Below are 23,512 nucleotides of genomic sequence, written 5' to 3'. Positions count from 1 at the left end.
GGGCCTATATCATCCCTTTTTGACGAGAGTTAATGACAATAGTGACAATAAACAGCTCTTCCATGTTGTGGGGTGCACTATTTTCACACAGTGACAGTCAAGTCACAAAGCTTGCAAAAATAAAACACTGCAAAATATAATGCACATACTGTATTGATTGTGTTCAAATTATTCGCTTTATGTAGCCACTACAGAAGCAACATGCCAGCAGCTTGGAGTCCCCTCAGGAAGAGGCAGTGAGGATAAAGTGCCTTGCCCAGGGGGCACAAACCACTGCGGCCAGGGGACTCGATCCAGGGACCTCATGATTGATAGCCTGTGGTCTCATCCACTGAGCCACAAGAGCCTCTCTCCTTTCCCCTCCATCCCATAGAAAACAACAGCAACAACAGCAAAAAAAAAAAAAAAAAAAACCACACCAACAAAACAAAACCAAAAAACAACAACACAAAACAACAACAACAACAAGAACAAGAACAGAAACACTAATGCCATTTGCAATTACAGAAAAAGTGGATATTTTCACATGAATAATTTTCACACTCGGCCGGTTATTAAAGATGAGTTTCGCATGGTTTTAATTGTGTGTATTCAAGACATGAACTACTGCATGTAGCTAGCAAAAATATTTTTGTGCTTTTATCTTCGTGCTAGTGTCTGGTTGCGTGAAAATTTCAACCTTGCGAAGATTTCAATACTGCGAAAATCTCCACCTGGAGAGTAGGGTCTATTATGGAGGCACCATATGGTTTGTTGGCAGATGATGGTAAAGGGGTGTACAGTACATTGTATTGTATGGCTGCTGTCTTGAAATGCTGAAATATATTATATGTAATTTGGCACTCTCACCAATATGGAGAGCCTGTGTATTTGGTATACAGGTAATATTGCCCTTTGTCATGAGTATTGAAAGTATGGAATGTTTTCTTTCTGATTGTGCTGTCGATACATAACATACTCATACTGGGGGTATTTAACTACCAGTAACCACAAATCATTTTCTCTTGCCTCAGACCAATGGGCAACTTGTTGTTGTTGTTGTTTTGGTTTTAATGGTGTGTATCACTCGAGATTGAGTATTTACGCCCACTGCACTTTCAAATTCTAGATTCAATCAGTGGTGAATGCAACACTGGACTATACCTAAATTTAAATGAGGATATCAGATTATTCATACCCCTGTACTTCAAGCTTTATCAAGGTACGTTACTTGCCTGATCTTGTCTGGGTAGCACAAGAGTGCAAAAAGTGACTGGCATGCCTCCAGAGTAGTGTTTCTAACTACCATGTTAGGGGTTTTCTAGAAAGAATCATTAGTCTCTACTGCATGCATGCATGCTATCTCCTGACAACAGAGCCATAGCAGTCTCATCACAAAAAAAAAAAAAGAAAGAAAGAAAGAAAGGAGGGGGTGGAAGAAACCCTGAAACTTAGACAGAAACAATTGTGACCCGCTACAACAAAATGGTCCTAAAGTCGCGCACGGTCGAAGCCTTGAAAATCGAGTTTGAAGATAGAGCATCAAAATTGGTCAAAACTTACAATTTTCTGAATTTGACATATTATTAGAGTCTGACATGTCTTCTATCATCTGTCGAAATTTTGAAGCAAAATGATGAAAGGAAAGACCAAAAAATAGCGTTTTTCTGGGCCATGTTTTTTGGGCGTTTCAACGAAGCAGAAACTGGTTCGAACATTTGGATTGAGCGCCACACATAGGCTCCGCCCCTAACAACGACCAGAGTGATATCATTGGTCAGTTTGCTGCTTGCCGCTAACCGAAGCGTGAAGCTCGCACACTGCCCAGTCGACTGGTGCGTGCAGGCGGGTTGCGCTATGCCTAGCCGCTTCTCCTGACATCCTGGTCACTGATTGGTCGGTGAGGAGACCGCCGACGCTATGTTTGAATGAGCATTTAGGGGGTTGCTATTGTCCAGAGGTGAATACTGACTTGCGTGTCTCTTGATTGTGATTGTGTTGCAAGGAGAACTTTTAGGGCGCTTTTCTCGAAACAGTGATTTCCCAGACGTCTTGACATGCTCTCTTTTAAACATCGATATCTCCGCAGCCGATTATTTTTATAAGACGTGTTATATATCAATTTAAAGCAGAAAGATTAGGGAATTGTGTCATGCAATTTTCAAATAATCGACCTCGCCCGACTTTAGGATCATTTTGTTGTAGCGGGTCACAATTAATAGAGCTGTGTGACACAGACCTCTTGCCTCATTTTTTTTCCCCATGTGCTATTGACGAAGGGTGGTTCTGTTACGACGAAGGCAAACAAATAAGTTTGTTGCATACATGCCGTAATTACCTTCTGGTGATAAATTGGACATCATCTGAAACCAGAGTATTATTATTCATCCAAAATATTCATCAAGCTGCCCATGGGGCTGTAAATTTGAAGAAAGAGTCTGTTTCAATACAGATGAAAAACATCAAAATGTGGGTCATACAAATTTAGGAGTGTATCCAAGCTCACTAGGGCGTTATTCACAAAATCACCAATTACAAATACGTTGTATGTTTACAGCCAAGAACTTTGATGATTCAGCATAGATGAATACACCAATGCGGTCAAGTTCGGCATGAATAGGCCCTACATGTATATGGAGAGGAACCTCACTCTGTAAACATCACTATTAAAACTCATACAAAGTAGGCTACACTGCAGTATTAAACAATTTAAGCATTATTTTTTCCCTTTCTTCTGTGTGTGTGTGTGTGTGTGTGTGTGTGTGTGTGTGTGTGTGTGTGTGTTTAAGAATGACGAACTTTCGGTTATTTGTTAAGGCACAACGTATTATGTGGCTAAAACGCCTTCTATATGGAGAAAAAGAAGTTGGGTGGAAATTATTTTTTGACTTCTGTTTTAGTACTGTAGGAGGTAGATTCCTGTTTATGTGTGACTTTGATTCATCTATTATGACAGATAATGTACCACCTTTTTATTCGGAAATATTGAAGGTTTGGCTCGATATTTATAAATATAGACAATTGGAAAATGAGGTTGTAAATCCAATAATATTTAATAATAGGAGTGTACGCATAGCAGGTAGGATGTTTTTTCATAGAGATTTATTTGATGCAGGAATAATTACAATACAAGATATAGTAGATAGCGGTCATTTGAGATCTCAGTCACATTTTCAAAGCTTGGGTCTTGGTTTTAAGGTAGAAGAATTGCTTAAACTGAATGATATATTTAATGCTATACCTCAGAAATGGAAGGATTCTATGAGAGCAGGTACACTTCAGCAAGTTGATTCCACAAACTTTGACTTAAAATTGATTTTTTCTGATCAGAGAGTAAATCTGCAAGTTTTAAAATCGAGAAAAATATATGAGGCTATGGTGGAAGATTTACAGTCATCTTATGTTTTACAAATCAAAGATGACCACAGTAGCTATGATTATACAAACAAAGAAATAAAAGAACTTTTTATTAAACCGAGTAAGTGTACATTGATAAGAAAATATAGAGAATTTCAATTTATGATGTTACATGGCGTAGTTTACACTAAGGAGCGTTTAATGAAGTTTGGTTTTGTAACAGACAGCCTTTGTTCCTTCTGCCAACATGAGCCTGAAACTTATCTGCATTTATTTTTACACTGTGTTAAAGTGAAACCGTTATGGGAATTCATAATTAATTATTTTGATATAAATGAGTTAAGGAATATGAATTGGAGAGATATATTTGGGGGAATCTCTGGTTATTCAAATAGATCAAAATGTGTAAATACTTTGATTATCTTAACAAAATACATCATTTTTAAATCTAGAACGGGAAATAAGTTACCCACTGAAGAAAAGATGCAAAAGATTATTGTTGAATTAATAAATGAGGAAAAAATCCTTGCGACCAAGGCTGGGAAGCTACATGTACATTTACAAAAATGGGAATATTTTGAGACTTCGTTGAATAAACCAGTCTGAAGCTACGTGCAACGTCTGTGACTTTTATGAAAATAGTAATGTTTCCATAGTATTCCACTCTTTTCTCCCTTTTTTTTCTCTTTTCTCCCCCTCCTTTCCCATGCGTTCCTGTCAGCCTGTTGGCGGGCTGATTATGTAACTATATTTACTATAATGTGTAGGCAAGAGCAGTTAACCAAATTAGGTGCATGTGTATGTGTGTGTGTATGTGTGTGTTTGTGTGTGTTTGTGTGTTGCATGTGTACAGATAGGGGTGGGGGAGGAAACAGGAAGGGAGGGAACTGGTGGGGGTGGTCATAGGGACTCAGTAAGGGATATGAGTTAGTAGGTGGGCGGGTATTGGTTGATAAATAATATGGTTCCATTATTTATTACTGTATAATTTTGCTGCATAATTCATTTGGATGCTTTTAAGATTAATGCTAGAAGAATTGAATTATCACTGTTAAATTTAAGCAATTTTTTTTGAGAGCATAGGGGAAGTGACTGTATGTAAATTGATAATTGTTCATGAAAATGTAATTTTTGTTATGTCATTATGTACAGCAATAGCAAATTTGCTATTATGATCACAAATGTATATTTTCGTCATTTCAATTGTAGCAAATGAAAATTGTTATTTTTTTTTCTATTACTTTGAATGGAACAGAATAAACATCGTTGAAAAACAAAAAAAAAGTGTGTGTGTGTGTGTGTTTACTGCAAGTGTGGAATATTTCAGAGTAGAAACTAGTACAAACTACAAGTATGATTAATCATACACAAACATGTCGCTGTTTTGGGGAGATATTGATATGTTTTATAACTCTCATCCACGAAATGAGTGAATATCACTGATTTTGGGTCAGGGGAAAACTTTTATTCATACAATGAAATGCACTCTATGCTCAAGTAGATTCTGATGAACAGAACAAATTCAAATCAACTGAATGAGTTTCAGTATTAAAGTTTTCACATGTTTACATAAAACAATGATTTCAATCACAGTACAATGATATACACAAATATACACAAAAAATGGATAAGGTGATAACCCAGAGTCTCAGGAGACTTTTAATTACAAGTACATGGATCAAAACATTTACTTATTTCCTATTTCAACATAATCAAAACAAATTCTTCAGAAGTTGTAATGACTGAGTTTTTATGGGGTGAGAGATGCTGGATCACTGACAAAAAGAAAAAGTAGTATTGACATACATGTATGTGAACAAAAATGTATTACAGTATCTACAGTTGTAACCTGTATGATTTGAATGTAATGTAGATCATTTAACATTGAGTATATGTGAAAGGGGCACTAATGGATATTTTACCAAAACAAGTTCTGTACTGAAACAGAAGCTTTCACTTATGTTGAAGTAGAAAAAAAAAAATAGTTTCAATGGACCAAACATGATCGTTTTCTAAGAAGATACTATTTTTACAACATACAATTGTACCTGTACTATATTTACATGTATTACAACAGCACAGCTGTTTGAAGCCTCACTAAAACAAAAAATCAAGGGGAAAAAAATCATGCTGTGAATACACGTACATTACATATCATGCAAGGCCTGCCTATTGGTGTATTATAGTACATCCCGTTTTCTGAAAAAAAAAAAAATACATGTACAGTCTGCTTGTGTGTGTGTGTGTGTGTGTGTGTGTGTGTGTGTGTGTGTCCAGTAATTTTCTTGGACAAAAATTAAATTCAAAATCAAACCACCAGTAAAGTCTGTATATGCCATTTCAGAACCCCTACTTAGAAAGTCACCGTGAACCATAGGAGGAAATCTTTTGTGTGCCAATCTCCGGTACAGTATCTGCAGGTCATTGACCATTCAGGGAACAGGCAGGATTGCCTACAAACTGTCTACTCTTCTCTACATGCTGTACCATGACTACTACTACACGCTGTGCTGTAGTCTATTTGTTCAGCCCATGCATTTTATGGTCATTACCTGTATCAAATTCTGGAGTACTTTGCTTCATAGAGATGTTTGAAAACAAATATGGTAACCATGGCAACACTTAGTTTGCACAAACAAACAAACAAACCCCAAAACAAAAACATTTGACAATAGCCGGGTTCACACGTACACCAATTAGCGGGATACAAATCTCGAGATTTGCATCGCGATCGTCATCCCGAGTTTTTTGCACGTGTGGACAGAAAAAACCCGAAAATTAGCGGGATAAGCATCGCGATGCTAATCCCAAGAAATCTTGCGCTGGTTCCTCAATTAGCGGGATAATTGGCCCCGCGCTGGTACGTGTGAACGGTCGGGATTACAATCCCGAGTTTTTACATCCCATCATGCAATGCGCACATCACAACAGCGAGGCCTCTGCGAAGAGGTCCTTCACCCCTTTGGAACACAACAACAACAGCGCGCGAACCACACCACTGACGCGTAAAAGACAATGGACAAAGGTAAGTGCGCACAGGTAGTGATAGAAAAGGGCGCCGTGTGACCCAGTTTGCAGGCTTTGCTGTTATCTCTATCGGCAATTAGCGGGATAATTCGGTACGTGTGGACGCTCGCCAAATTAGCGGGATACCGATCGCGATCGGTATCCCACTAATTTGGTACGTGTGGACGCTCGCAAAAAAACTCGGGATGTGCATCGCGATCGTCATCCCGCTATTTTGTACGTGTGAACCCGGCTAATATGTCTTGCACATCATGCTTTGTTTGTGTGGCTACCATGTGTACGAACATTCATTCTTGATCAATGAGAAAACTGAAAGTACAATGTAGTTCACTTCACACACTGTTTTTTCTAACAACTCACCAATTGACGAACAGATGGACAGACGAAATGGACACACAACCCAACCATGCACCTGACTAGCTGACTACATGTACTAACCCAAACAATGATGTCTATCTGTAATGTGTCCATTCAAATTGCATAGTATGGATGCATTTCTAGAGAAATTTAGAGAAGACTCAGGTATTGGTCAATGGCAAACCATTGAGCTGAGGACATACAATGTACAAAACTTGTACAAGTACCAGTAAGGCAGTAATCACTTCACATTGTACATCGATCTGAATATTTGATAGCTACATGTACTAATAATTACTGTTCTGTGACACCCTTAATGAAATCTTGCCTAATTCAAACCAAACTTTCACTGCTCTGCCAGCATTAATTCACTTCATATCTTCAAGCCAACTTGAACATGGATTGGATGGAGTCACCCTTTAAGGCTGCCTCCAACACACAGAATGGCTTTGTCTCTGCACACAGGTGGCCGTGACTCAGTGACATTAGTATGGGATTAAGATCTCATCACCTCACCTGAAGTCTGGCTGTAGAATGACTCAGTTAATTGGCCAGCTTACACCCTATCTTATACTGACTCTTATATCTGGTTAACCCTGTAAGTACTGCTGACAACTTTGCTATGATGGAATGCAACGAGTATACTAGTAGCATAGCGAAATGGGTTTTTGATTCCTCCCCCCCCCCCAAAAAAAAGAAGGATATTAGGATATTAGACTTTGCTGAAATAACACCATTCCCTCATAACTTAATTACAATGCTTAGATTATGGACTAAATATCATGCATCTGTTCCATACCTCAGCTGCACAGATTTTGCCACTACAGTTGTACTTCTTCACAAAAATTTTAATTTCATATCTATACAAGTATGCAGACTTCTACTTATGTTGATAGAGTACTGCATACTATGCCATACGCTGTACATCTGGGAGTATTTAATACATTAGTACTTCATGAGTTGGTGAATTCATGCTCCTGAACCACTCGACAGAATGAGGCAAAATACAGATCTGTACACGTGCCTCATTTCATGAGAGAAGTACAGGTAAATGATATCCCATCTCAAAGTACGGTTATTTGCGCTACATGTACTGTATGTGAAGCAACATTTTCATGAGTTGTGAATTTTACCAATATCGGTCAATTTATGAAATTCGTGGAAACAAAAAAATAAAAAAACATATTTTACAGGAATGCATTGAAAAAAAAACCCAACAAATTTACAGGAATTCATTAAAAAAAGAAGAAGAAGAAGTCATTGTGTCAGGTGGGATTCAGGAGTACATGTACAACTCTATGGCGTAAAGGTTTTTCTTCTTTCTCTACACTGAATGTGTACTTCTTCCTTTTGTTCTTTTTAGCTTGTGATCGTGTGTTTACAGACAAGCTTCCACCTGTTGCTATTCCATATGTATGTCAACTTGACCCACATGAACTGTCTACTTTTTGATGGATGCACAATTTTCTGCAATCCACAATAAAGGCAATTAATGACTGATTGATGTGTAAATTTATGCTTCACCTCGACCTCACCAACACCTTCGTGTACTGTAGCTGACACTCTTGACCTTTAGAGAGAGCAAATGGCCCAAATCTGGCTGGCGATTTAAAAAGGAAAATCTAATGTTTCCCCTTTTACATGTATGTCTGAAAGCATTTTCAGTGGAATTTGCGTTGAACCTTAAAGATGTTGTATGTTACCATAATACCATAAGTCCACATTACCCTGTAGCACTATCTTCCAACCAAAAAACAAAACCAAACACAAAGTGTGATTGGAACCACTTAATAAAAGTTAGTGTGATCAATAGGAGCTAATTCCTTTATACATGTAATGCTTCATCTAAATATGTGAAGTTTTACTTTATAGGGGTATAAACTGAGATGAATTTTAGCATCAAACTTGAAGATCATGCAAACTCAAAATTAGACTCTTCCTGAGTTATGGGCTATGCTGTACAATGTATCATTGAAAAAAAAAATGACCTCCTAACCCCATGATCACTTCACTTTTGTATTCAGGGTCAACCATTCCATGTACAAAGATGGCTACTGGTACTGTATTATCATGGCTTTACCAAGGCATGGTACAAAGGTTACAACAACAATCAAAAAATAAAATCCACAAAAAAAAAAAAACAACCCAGAAAGCAATACTAAAAAGTACAAAAGTTCTAAGAGTTCATTGTGATACTCAAGGACACATCCTTCTTTCTGTTGTGTAGAAGATTTTATCACAGCAGAGACTACAAGTACATGCACACTTGTGTAAGATGCCAGATTCACAAAATGCCACCAGACAGAACTTAAAGATGAGTAATGAGCTTTCCAGAAAAGATGTTCACTCAAGCGTCATACGTGACTACCAATAATAACATGCTTGGATGCAGACAAACCTACAATCTGTAGGACAAGCAAGATGATCAACATGAAGGGTTAAAAGCTAAAAGTAAACTCACCGTTAACACCTTGAACTCTGAATCAACTTCAGCGCCAACCTGTGAGCTTGGTATTAAAACTTATGATGACCTGTATTGACTCCAATGGAACAAAGCTCCACACACTCAATAGTCCAGTTGGCAAAGGCAGAGAAGAGTGAATCAAAGAACAGCTCCGATCACTACAAGTGTTTCAAATGTGTGCACGGAGGAGAATCCAGACAACTTTTACATAGTGTATGATGAAGCCTGGTGTTGCAAAAGTTGGTAGGTCCGGAGCTGTGCTTTACTTTGTTGAGCATGTGAACACTTTCTTCTGCACTGATGACAAGACTGACCCATAATCTCAACACAGAGTGCAGACTGCTGCACAGCGGAGCCCCCTTTACCCCTTCTCTCTCTTTCTCCCTCCCTCTCTCCCTCTCTCTAGTCTATCTTCAAGACATCATATTCACCATATCTTCTGAATATGGATCACAATACCCTCAGAGAAGCACCTCTAAACCTGAGGAAAGACTATCCATGGGAACCTGGATGAGCGCAAGTAGCAAATGTACATTTTATTCTACAATATTTAGCACTTAGTCTCAATAGTATGCAATTCACAAGAATTAAAAAGAAATGTCTGGAATAAAAACTACCTGGTAGCTCAATTTCTTGGACACCTTTACTCTTTCTCGTTCTTTGAATTCCCACAAATGATGAGCAAACAATCTAACTGTGGCCGCACATGCACATGCACATGCACACACACACATACACACACATACACACACAAACACATCATACATTTTTTTTTTTTTTTTTTTTTTGGTTGTCTACATACAGATGTAGACCTGTGCTACAGTGCAACTACCTTGTACCACTAATGCTATGGAAACAAAGCTGCAAACACTGGACCCATCATTCACAGAAAGCACATGGGCCATTCTTTCTCAGCTACAGGTTTCTTATCACCAAAAGATTTTTCTTTTCATTCTTAAATATGTACAGCTGTATATATTTATTTTACTCTTCACCATAATTCCCTTTTAATAAACTTTGAAGAAAATATGGTTTGAGCCACTTTACAGCTTGAACAGTAAAAAGTATCATGTCGATCAACAATCACAATTGCTTATACAGTATGTCCAGAACAAAAATATGCAGCATACAATCTATGCTATCAAAGTCTACAATCCATACTTACAGGTTTGAACTTATCATACAATTTACTCTGTCATGGACAAATCACATTTGTGGCCTGATAGACATCTTACACAAGTGGTGTATGCTACTGTGGAATATCCACAGTATGAGTCAGTATGTAGGCCTTTGACTGTAGAGCGTAGGTTTAGCTGACTGACAATAATACAGTATGATGTAAACAAGGGACAGTACACAAACACATGAGTTCTTAAATAAACATGGTGGTCAATTAAAAAAACAAACCCCAAAATGATGAATCATGCACCTTGGAATTGTCAACAATCCAATACTGTGTAACTGGTTCACGAACTCAATCTTGAGCAATGTACCAGTACACTGTAGCAAATGACAAGAATGACATCTCATACTACAGTACATACATTGTAGTCATCAAGATGATGGGAACACCTTCAATGAATGTGAACTGTTACTCTATGCTAAATTGTAATAGTGGGTGGATCAGATAATTACATCATAATAATTTAATATCAGCCTGAAAAACAATTACGTCATAATTTTGTTCCAAACTCATACCTAATGATTTATCTTTTTGATGCAACAAACAAAAGTAAAGAAATTTTTACCCTTTCTTGATTATGTGCACTGTAGGTTACTATACCACAAGACCAAGCAAAAGAAAAAGAGAAGTGGAAAAAAAAACACACAACTAACTCACAGTTTATTACTGGATACCTATATGCATGCTTACTGTAAAAAAAAAACACACAACACAACAAAACAAAACAAAACAATAACAACAAAACAATGAGCATAATTTTATGTACAACCTATGAACTAAGAACTCACCTTGCACACATTTCTGCTTGATGGCACAGATGCCCTGCAAATGTTTGAAATAGCCATGGAAACTACCAAAAACTGCTTGCAAAGCTTGAAAGCTGTTCACTCTAAAATGCAATATAACAAGAAGTCTTTCTCTGTCACAGTCTTCTCCTCACATCTGTGAGCCAAGCTCTACCAGAAGCTGGTATTGATCACCACCCTTTTGAAATTTCATGCTTTCTCCCCACATCAATTGCTGCTAGAATAGCACCATCATCACAAATCGCCATGCATGGAGAAGGGCACAGTAAACTGGAGTTTCAGTAATCATGGCCTGAATGAACCTTTTATTGATGTACCCCTTTGTGTGCTCTGTGCTGGAGAGGAAGTTCTTTATTATGGGTGAACTCACCTAAGTAAGCAAACTTGAGGGTAACAGTTATCAGCTCCCCCTTTTGAAAGTAAACAAAGGATTCTAGAACTGAAGTGAACAGGAGGGCACTACCCAGTACCCTTTGTTATCTTGTCCTGGTATTGTTAGCTCCTTAAACACCAGCATCCCTCTGTTGGTGCGGTGATGGTTAGGAGACAATACTGAACTCCTGAAGCTCAGATGGTGCAGAGCTCTTTGGGGCAAGGCTCCACAGATGTGGTCTGCCACTCAAGATGTCTCATCTCTCAAACCTAACCTCTGCTCTTCCTGACAGGACGGCTACACACACTTGACACTCTTTAGAAGGTCTAGACTAGAAGGGAAGTAGCACTTACATTAATTTATTCATGCAGCATTGTGGCTAGAGATGTGTGGGGTGGGTCAGAGTATGGAAGTACTTGTAGGGAAGGGGAAGGGTTGAAGACAGGATGTTGAGGGGCAGGGGAGATGGAGAGGAGGAGGAGGAGGAGGAGGAGGAGGAGGAGGAGGAGGAGGAGGAAAGGGAGATGGAAGGGCAGGTTAAGTTGAGATTTTTTTATTTGGAAGTAAGTTTTATTGAAATTTTTACTATCATGTCTGTCTACTACTTTGTCCAACAGAAAGAAGCAACCAAAGAGATTAATTATTTTGGATGAAGAAGAGAGGCATCAACTGATTAGTACTAATGTGAGTGTAACTTGACAAATTTGTGGAGTTCTGATTGTTTGAATGTGTTGTCCCAAACTATATAACTGCATGCAATCAAGATACTCTTGGGGAAAATGGGTCACTCAAGATAGTAGCTTTGCCATATGGCTGTTGTCTTCCATATCGATTGTTGCAGATTTTGTTAGAGAAAGCAATGAAGTTGTATTCCCCATCCCCCCCCCCCCTACTGTGCAGGGAATAATTTTCATGGTATCACATCACAACTTACTATGCATTTTTTATATATGACTGCTTAACAAAATTTCTTGTGTGTAGCAGTTTTTGTTTTGTTTTGTTTTTTTACATCGGACTGTACAGAACTTTGTTAAAAGTATTTTTTCAATTGATCACAACTGCTAAATCAAATTTGAGACGTAATATTATTCCTTGCTGTGCACACAAAGTGAAAGTTGTATTCTGTCATGTGATTGATTACACAATTTACCGAATCATGAATACATTTCAAAAACATGATAATCATATCATTTGTTATCTTGAGCAGAAGCATAAAAGAAAGTGTCTAAGAACAAAGAAACAAATGAATCCATTCATATTGCATATAGCCCCAGGAGGAAACCATCATCATGGGCCTGGTACAGTGGCAGTAGCCTAGCAACACAATGCAATACATTTTTCAGATCTCACTCTGGTCTGATGCACTAGAAGGTTAGCACAAGAAGGACAAGGTTTGCAATGTGTCTTGCTGCCCTCTAGAGTTGAAAAGCTGTACAATCAAGCTACTGAAAAACTGTATCCCTCAAAAGAATAAAATTATGGGCGAACAACTTGGGATAAATAAGCAAAGCAACATGATGCCCTGCTGTGGTATAACAATCTTTATTCACATCATCAAACTAGAAAAGCACTCTAAAAGAGCAAACCTCCACCAAGCAGCTCATTGTTTTCTACCCAAGACACACATGCTGAAATTCACCCAATTTCCCCATACAGAAGCCTTTTAATACATAATCAGCTTCCAGCTATGAAGCGCCTCGTCCAAGCTTTAGAGCACGTTTGCAAACCTGATATACGCGCAGTTTGAATTCCTAAATTAATTGACCCTATCTGCAAAAATATCAAAAATCTTTCAAAAATTCATAAAAATTTCGTAGATCACAACCAAAATCTAATCATCTGTTCCTTGTGTCATATCAACTTTTCCTGCAACCTTCATCCATATCTGTTCACAACTTTTTGAGTTATTTTGCAAACAGACAAGCAAACAAACAAACGCCAGTGAAAACATTATATTCATAACCTCCTTCCTTGGCAGAGGTAATAATGGCATTTCACATCAGCAAGACTATGGTGGCTATACAAGGTGAAAAAGGACACAAGGAAAAAATCCCAAAAAAAAAAATCAAACTCAGATGAAAGATGAAAGTTGATCTGGGTTCCTCATCAAACTCTCAACAATGCCTGACAAGAATCATTAAATCAACTTCCATCAGTCTAACCATTAATAGTCTTTAGTCATGCCCACAATAAAGATGTTCAGGAATTCAAACTTTGCTTTCCGTCGTTGATCTCTGACCTTTGCTTCACTTGTCTTGCATGACTCCGAAATGTTAGTAATTATTAGTATTAGTGGAAAATTGAGCACAGAAAATGGGATTCCATCGGGATTCAAAACCTCATTTATCCCCACTTTGAATTATCCTTCGGGTTTATGCCAGGTTCAAGTGTGTACGTGTGTGTCACACACAAACACACTGCTATAGCTTCTGACCATTCGAGCTTTGAGAATTTACGGTTTCTGGGACGAACACTGAACTAGGGCTTTCTATAGCTCAGTCGGTAGAGCACCGGGCTAGCATCCGGAGGTCTTGGGTTCGAATCCCGATGGAATCCCATTTTCTTTGCTCAATTTTCCACCACTTGATCAATAATATTCACTTCTGGTCAGTTTTTCTGTTTGCGTAAACTTGTAATTATTAGTATGACACACTTCCCAGTCACTAAAACAACAGCTTGAGGGAGAAGGGTGTGTTTATCAACTCACTTCTGTTCTGGCACAGTCTAGTCACCTTAAAGCAATAAGGTCAAGACTGAGTGTGGCCCCTAAAAAACCCTGGCTGGATTGCCGATTTCTGTAGGCATCCTACAATATTTATGGCAATAATTTTATTATTGATTGCTGAATTCGGGTCAAAATGCCTCGCATCAAAATGCATCACATCATTGAGAAGCAGAAACATCATGTCAAAATACTTTTCTATACTAAACTTAAATTATAAAATGGGTTCAAGAATGTAGCCAATAGGAAGCGCTGAAATGAGTCAAGTGTGCTTTGGTTATTCTAGTCCCATTGCACTGCGTGTTAAATCCTATTGCCGATCATCTGTGCGCGCGGCGGCTCCTTTGAATTGCATGCATACGCGCTGTCAATCCTGTAAACAACTTCTGATTCGGGCTGCCGGCCAGCCGGCCTTTCTTCCCTTGTGCATAACATGTGTGGCGTGGCATACGTATACTCTTATACGTACAGTACAGTAGACCTGAAGCGTTGTGGAACTGGACCCGTACATGGAGTCACTTTGAAGGGCAAATCCATCAATTTAGCAGGTTAATTCTCACGCCGTTTACAGAGTATGTTGTCTAGTAGGCCTATATGAGGAGTCTTCAGGCAAAGGGTGCATATTCTATGTAAAATAAGTAAGTTTTCATGCGGGAACTTAAGTGTCCGGAAACCCAACCCCCCATCATACTTATATGTGCGGGATTTCCGAGTGCGACGTGCGTAAATGTTTGGGACGAACATCTTCGGATGTCTTGACCCACAAAGGTACGTAAAAAACGCTGAAAAATGCTGTTAGTTTTCGAATTTTGACCCATTTTATAAAACAAATGATGCACAGGATTATTTCGTCGCACTCTATTCTGTGCATCATTTGTATAATATGTGATCAATGTGTCAAAGTCAAGTCAAAACACAGACAGAAAAATCCGGCTGTCCAGAGTTTTTTAAAATCATTTTTTGACATTTACGGCTCTCCTCCATAGACAGGTATAGTACTAAGGAGGGGATCCAGGAATTCTGTAAAGAGGGGGCTTCTTTACAAAATTAAAGGGGGGGGGCATGCACCCCTCCCCCATTTGTTCTTTTTATTTCTTTCGCTTTAACAAAAAATAAAGGGTGGGGGGCACGCCTGGTGCGCTTCCCCCTGGATCCGCCACTGGTACTTGTACACGTAGTACAATTGTAGGTGAGGAGGGCATTCTGTGAAGCCAGACGTAGTCTCTGCGGAACATATCCCCGACAACCAGATAAAGACCAATCTTGTGGTCAAGTCAAATTAGTGCATGGCATGGATCATGACCCCTTAACCCCGGAGCGGGCCGCTACCCTCCTGCCGCAAACCGGGTCCCCAGTCTTGGTGCATGGTGGTTGCAAATTTTCTGCATAAAATTGATTATCAATAGTAGAATATTACAACTAGGGTAATTGTCCACCACACAAAATTGTGATGCAGTGTCAAGAGGCCTTTGGTACCTCTTAGTCTTACAATCAAAAAAGAAAATAATAATAATTTCTGCTCCCCGTTTTGTAGTCTGTACCTGTGCTGTGCAGGCTCCCTACAGGGAAGTGCCTCCCTGCTCCCTAACCAACTGCAACCAGCCCGAACGTGTGTGTGTGTAGGAACGCTCCAGGGTTTAATCAAGACTGCTGCAAGATTAACTGCAACCAGCAGCCCCAAACGCATAATGTGTATGGGGCTGCTGGTCGCAGTTACTGCAAGATAATCGGTATAAAGTGTTAGAACTCGGCGAAAACGAGGTTCACCTCAAGTTCAATAGAAGTCTAGGGGCTAGTGTACTTTCGCATCTGTTTGTCAAATGATCTCCAAACATGCACAAACTTGCCCTTTTTATTCAGTAACCTAAAAAACAATCATCTGGTTATTCTGGGTCTCCAAAGTCGAACAGAAGTTAACGCTTTTAGTACAATAGTATAGAGATCTACAAGTGTCGGAAAATCATTGGAAAATCTCGATCGCTTGAAATGCTGCTCTTTACACAAGCACAGTACGAATACTTTCAGTGCATGCACTTGGAGTCGATCATTTTGGTCTGAACAACTGCTGAATGTAGCCATACAGCGGCTTTTTCTATGGTGTCGCTGAAAAGCAAAAATTCGTTTTTTCTCTTTTCCTCGGCCAAGTCTTGCATTAGCGCTGCGGTTGTAGCTTCAAAGCGGTTGAGCGCATGCGGGAGTATGTGTTGCCACTTATATCTTTCTCTTTCTTTTCTGTTTTCTTCTTTCCAGTTTCATTTCCAAGTAGAAGCTAGATCTATAGCTAAATTTGCCTTTCCTTCCTATCAATAATTTCTTTGTGGTTTTCCTCTTGTTTAACTTTCTCATTTAATTGTTCTTTATTTCTTTCATGAGTTGTTTTTCCCCCCAACTGCAAGGCCAGCTGTCAAGGGTCTTTCCTTTCTACCCTCTCCAATATCTTTTTTTGTGTCTTTCTAACGAGTCCTTTTCTTCAGTTGCTTTTCTTTCCTTCCTATTCATCTTTGCTTTCATACAGTTTTGATTCATCTCTCATTCTATTATTCTATTTCTATACCTACATGTAGTGCTTTTCTGTTTTCAATCTATATTTTTTCTTTGCTTTCCTCTTTTTTTTAAAACATATCCATCTCTCCCTTCCTTTCCTTTACAATGCAAGTTTCTCTTCTTTCTTCCTTCCATTATCTTTTACTTAGTGTACTCTCTATTTTGTATGCAATTGTAAACCTTTTGTTTTATTTTTTCAATTTTTTACAATTTTCTTTTCTTTCCTTTCCTCCCCCTTTTCCTAGCAATATATACGATTTATATTCTTTCACCCTACCCTTGTCTCATAACCACATTTTTCACAATCTTCTTTCGTTCACACACCACACACAAACACACCCTCACACATACGCAAGCGGGCGTGTACACACACACACACACACCACACACAAACACAAACAACCCCAATTCTCAATCGCTCCTGCGACTCGGTACAAGCCAAGAGAAAGGCGGAAAAAGTAAATATTTTCAAAGATACCATAGAAGAACTTACTGGTTGCTATAAATGCCAATGAGATAGCTACATTCAGATTAATCGCGGCACTCGCTGCTGTGAATGTGTGTAGAATATTAAATGATATGTACCGTGCCGTGCTGCGCTTTCTGCTCCTCTGTGCAACGCAGTTATCGCAGAGTGAACTAGCGAGTTAGCTGCAATCAACATAATTTGACAAGTGTAAAAGTGTCAAAACGGTGAAAATTCCCTTTTATAGATATACCACTACTGACGGCACTAGCCTTGAATCTCACTCAGATGCAAATATTCGAGGCTGTTGGACATTTAACAATGAGTGAGTTTGTGCATGTTTGGAGATTATTTGACAAACAGGTGCCAAAGACAAAGTACACTAGCGCTGAAGTCGAATGGCTCGTGCTTACAAACTCTTGTACATTGCACATACAATAGGCCTACAGAAAGTTAGATCTAACGTTAGAACAATAGAATCTACACGGTATGTTACAGTAATTCTACGCTGCACTCCTATCTCACCAGCTAATCGTTACACTACAGCTGTACGGCAGGCCTAACTTGTTAACACAGTTAACCGTTAGATCTAACGCACAGTTATTGATTGATCGCATTATCCTATCTTGTTGTAAGGGACCGGATCCCTACCACGATGGGGTCTATCTAAATCTTGATTGGCGTCGATAGACATCATACAGACAAACTACATCGTAACCACTTACCTCATTTGTCAAGTCAGGTCGGTATTCCCCAACTTTCTTTCGTTTGGTAACGGGCGTGTGCTCAAAAACGATGTCGTAATTGCGCTTCCGCCGGAGCGATCGGCGCACAGCTTGAAATTGCCGCTGAAAAGTCGCCATGATCCAGCCTGATGGCCCTGGCCCCTGGCAATTTGGCGTTCACTTTTACAGAGCAATTCAAAAGGTATCGGATCGCGATCGTGCATAAATGCATACGTTTTTAAAGGCAGCCGATCGCCATCCCTAATGGTACGTAAACTCCGAACGACCGAAGTTTGTGCATGCAATTGCGCAATGCTATCTCCATAAACGTGTGGGACAATGCTACCACTGAGACAAGTGTGTGTGTGTGTGCGTGTGTGTGTACGCATCATACACAAACATTGTCACCGCGAGCTGCGGTGATTGGAGGAGAGAGGCCAGAAGACGCTGCGGCGTGTGTGTGTGTGTGTGTGTGTGTGTGCGTGTGTGTGTACGCATCATACACAAATATTGTCACCGCGAGCTGCGGTGATTGGAGGAGAGAGGCAAGAAGACGCGTGTCTCTTTTGGCCTCTCTTCATGCGCATGCGCACTGAAAGTGTGCGTCCATTCGGAAGCTCTCGTGGCTCGCTGGGACAGCCATTTTGGGTTAGGAGATAAGCACAGGGAGCTCTCTTGTAGCCTACCGTATTTTCGCTGACCCATTGAGCCAGCGCTATTCTCATTCGGGGGTCACTACATTTGATACAGAATGGGGGAGGCAGCGTGTTGCGTTCGCCTCCGTGCCGCACAAACCACTCGCCACGACCGAGTGTCTTTAACGTGGTGAGCGCGAGGCGATCAAATCTCCAGCATCGATACACTCACGAGAGGGCGTTGAGCTTGGTAATGAGCAGGTGGTGGGAAAAATCTCTTTGGTATAATTGATGCATCACTCTTGGTTGAGTGGTTGGGTGGGCCTTATCATTTCACACCTTCGATTATAGTGCTACTTGATTTGGGGGGGGGGGGGGGGGGGGGGATGCATGATCAAGTATTAGGTAACATTTCCATTATCATCGAGTGATATGATTTATAAAGTATTTTGATCAATGATAATCTTATGCATTATGGATGTAAAGCAAGAGGAAGAATGGACATAAATATCATTTCAAATGAAAAATAAAATAAAACTCTTAGAGCATCTCCTCTCTATGTGTGTAATGGAGTAGGACAATGAAATTTAATACAATGTACCTTCCTTTATCAGTTTGATATATATACCTATATACATACATGTACACACATATATAATATAGTGGTATTTGTCATTTTCTATCATACATATCTTCATACCATATACAATGTCTGCTCATTATATTGTATTTATTTACAGTAACTTTACTTTGTGTTATGTTTGGCAATTGTCAAATATGTTGCCAAATATCCCCTGAAGTTGTTACTTTATTCTGAAAATACACTCATTTCATTATGTTCATTATTCCATATGGTTTGTTATGCTCAAGACTTCTATTCCATCCATGTCTGCACATATATATATATATATATATATATATATATATATATATATATATAATATATTATATATCATAAATATACAATATACATATATTAAACATACATAATATATATATATATATATATATATATATATATACTCCTAGATGGGTCATTTGGAAGACATTTCCATTTGTTTTATATGCAAATTTTAAAATACATGTTCAATGGCAATTTACGCAATGGAGACACGAAAATTGTCTCCTTAATGACCAGTTGTCTCCCTAATGAAGACACTTCCCCCCAATATGTCTCCCTAAGGTGCCAACTAGGGATATATATATATATATATATATATATATATATATATATATATACATATTATACATATATATGAGTATATGAATATAAGAACGACCCAAGTCCAATTTTTGGCCAAATTCAGTTTGACATGGGAAATTGTAGCTTATGCATGGACTCATCTTGTGTATAAATGATAAATCCTAATTACCCCCGGAAGTGCCTGAAATAAATGAGTTAAATCTTATATGAATGTAAGAATGAAGGACTTGGGTCATTCTTACATTCATATTATAGCGCCCTGTCTCGTCCTTCTCTCATCTCTATAGCAGAATATCATGTATATGAATCAAAGAACAACCCAAGTCCATATGAATCAAAGAACGACCCAAGTCCATCACACAAAATGGCCTCTCCACAATTAATGTTAATGTTAATTGTCATAATAATATATGTTCTAATTTGTATATACAATGTTGCCTTCCCATCACAGTTAAATAGAATATTGTTGGACAAACAAAAAAGATATGAAGTTTTTTGTAGTTTACTCGAAATGGTCTTCCATGGACTTGGGTCGTTCTTATATTCATATACTCATATACATTTACGCAAAACGGGATTCTTTTTTTTCAAAATTGGGTAAAACAATGAGGTGCTCTTCAGTGTATTTTGTATCGATCTCATTCAACATGATGGGATTATTTCATGTATAGTAAATGTATGGCAAGCGGAAGGAAATAGAATACAATTTAAAACAGAATAAAAAAAAAAAATCAGCCTCAGTTACTCAACTGGAGCAATCAACACTCAGTGTCACTATAATTAAGATGAAAATTAAATAGACTTTGTGTATGAAATTTGGATTCATACAAAGTTTGTATAAAGGACAGTATCTCTTGACAGACTTATAAAGACAGTGTAACGACACCTTGTATCAGGCACAAAGTCATCTTTATTCAATACTCTTTCTGTTTCAGCAACACAACAGCAAAAATATTTTACTTTTGCACAGTAACTTTTCAAGAAATAGAAAAAGTCTAACGACAACATAACCTTAGAGGACATATATTAAAAATAATCTGTTTATAAATATATCCTACGACATATTTGAAACAATTAACTTTGTTTTATTGAGGCAAACTACAAATTTCAAGATCTATAGGTATAATTGAGCAAATACACAAACAAAGCATGATTATGTTATTATACTAAACATCACAAAGATACAATAATGGCCAATTTGGCACATTTGTTGGAAATTGCAAAGGCAGCAACATAACAATGTATTAGTGTACATACTATATTTTTGAAGCCAATGCTGTTACACACACTAATAAAAGACCATATTAAAGTTAAAAGAAGTTACATGAAAAAAAAATATAATCAAAGAAAAAAGAAAGATTGAATATACACTTTTGAAGAGTTACTCAAAATTCCTCAACCTATTCTGTTCAAGCAGTGTACAAGGCAACAGTTCACAAAGTGATGTATGTGAACTACTGCCTTACACGCATGCATCAAAAACAGAATCCTACGTTTATATCACTCCATATAGTGGGACCTGAAACATGATTCCCATATCAAGAAGGACAGGTACATCATTGCTATGTACCAGGCAATACATGTCATTACAAATGTTTATCATACATACATTCATCTATACTTTATTGATACACTTGTTTCTGCTGTTCTACCTTTGTACTTTCAACAAAAAACAAAACAGAACAAATGATATACACACAAAAAAAAAACAACTCACCTCTCCTAAATGCATATATCTGACAATGAACCAAGAAATTACCCTAAGAATCATACATATTGGACAAAATCAAAAGCAAAAACAAAAACATAAAAGTACTGAACTATAATTTCTGAGTTGCCATCAAAGCTATCCTAAGTATATTTAGTACATATATGAACAAAAGAGTAGACATTTTGGTGTGATTTGAGGACCTTGCTATTTCATACCACCTGGCTGTTTACATGATGTAATATTTGCATCCAATAACAACATATTGCATATTTCTGCACACCATCAAATTCCATTCCAAACATTCAAACAACATGACAAGAATATTATCATAATCTGTGTATTACCTTTGGAAAAAATATTACACACATAGATTCATTCCATGCTATCAAGAAAACAAAGCTGAACACAAACTTTAAATTTCAAACACTGTTGAAAATACAAAGAGTCACAGCATTACACAATTTACAGACTTACAAGTGTACGTTATGACTAACACTTTATTTAATGTTTTACGAAGCTAAAATGTAACTAGCATGATTGTCAACTATACCTTAGTTGTAGAACATAGTAGCTCCCAAACTGTATAACACAATTTCTCATCTTACTTCTAAGAATTTCACATACATTTTGGTGAAAGATGTCCAATAACCTCAAATATCATGAATTATTTTACTTAAAGCGCTCCTTGGATCCTAAACATGCACTGATAAATGATCTTAGACTTATCGTTATGTCAGCCCTGAGAGGGAACAAAAAAATTAACACAAGAATACTGTTATAATGTACCAGTCTTTATATAAACAACCCTGAATTTCAGTTGCTTTATAATGCCCTAGCCTAGTTTTCAGCAGCTGCAAAATTCATTATATGAAAACATGAAAAGCACAACAAACGTGGTCCTGAGATAGTCTCATCATTTACCTGTCCAAAATGTTTTATAAAAAGTCAAAGATTCTTAACACACAGTACAAAGAAGAACGCAACAGAGGTAGATTCACAATACAATGTATATCAAGCTTTACAAAACATACAGTAACAGAGTGGAGACAGGCATGGTACATTATGTTGCATACAAATACACTCAGCCAAGATGTAACACAAAAGAAAGCATACAGGAAAAAGGTCATGCCAGCATAAATATTCATGACATCAGGACATTATATGTCTCATTCAATACACCATAGGCTGCTTACTGCTTCCTTGAACATCAAAGTAACATTTCCTTCCTTACATTTCTGTTCTTAGTCAAATAAATGTATATGCAGCTGCACATGTGCATTAACCTACTCATAAAACTCTACTGCTGAAACAACTTCTCAGTATTTATCCAATCCCTTACTATTCGTTTGTTTGTTTTTAAGTTTATGTTTGCAACGTGACACCAGTCCTATAAGATGACATACTAAGACCAAAGTGAGCTCCTACACAAATAACTTTCTTTTCCTTATCCAGGCATTTTACGATCATGTCACCAAGTTGGCCTTGGCAGTTCTTACTCGAGGGAAGAAGAGTTGAAGATGGGCAATCTTGTCTATGCATTGATGCCCTGCCTGTAGGACCTCACTCTCATGTCATTGTTGGCCATAGGACGTACCTCTGAATCTCGTGATTCAATCACTACATATTATTCTTCCAGACTCACACACAAAAAAAAAACCACCCCACAAACATAAAGTATAATAGTTTACAGAATACGGACCGTGATGCAATATGACTGCAGTGCACAGATGACTCAGATGTCGCTAGAATCACATGAAATCACTGTTAAAGCACAATTGTGACCTTTCGTTTACACTAAAATAAAGTTCATGATCCCGATCAATGACTTTGATGGCTAACCTTTAATCCTCTTTGCATGAAGGAGTACTTCCTATTTACCTATTTCCAGCACACCAAATGATATTGCTATTGTAATATCCTACCTGAAGTTACTTCTGGGAAACTATACTTTGAGCTAAG

The 23,512-nt window shown here is 38.1% G+C and overlaps 1 protein-coding gene across 1 annotated transcript in view; it reads right to left on the bottom strand.

Moving 5' to 3' along the window:
• Positions 1 to 18,149, bottom strand: part of LOC139717823 (rhotekin-like) — a 45,992-nt gene extending 27,843 nt beyond the window's left edge. The window contains exon 1 of the mRNA XM_071629320.1: positions 18,004 to 18,149. Coding sequence (XP_071485421.1) covers positions 18,004 to 18,141 — 138 coding nt within the window. The 5' untranslated portion in view covers positions 18,142 to 18,149. The remainder of the gene's footprint in view (positions 1 to 18,003) is intronic.
• Positions 18,150 to 23,512: the final 5,363 nt, after the last annotated feature.

This window comes from Diadema antillarum, unplaced genomic scaffold, assembly GCF_040938485.1.
Source record: "Diadema antillarum isolate AM-2024a unplaced genomic scaffold, OU_Dant_1.0 scf00000083, whole genome shotgun sequence".
Taxonomy (NCBI): domain Eukaryota; kingdom Metazoa; phylum Echinodermata; class Echinoidea; order Diadematoida; family Diadematidae; genus Diadema; species Diadema antillarum.
This window is presented reverse-complemented; position numbering and strand designations above follow the sequence as displayed.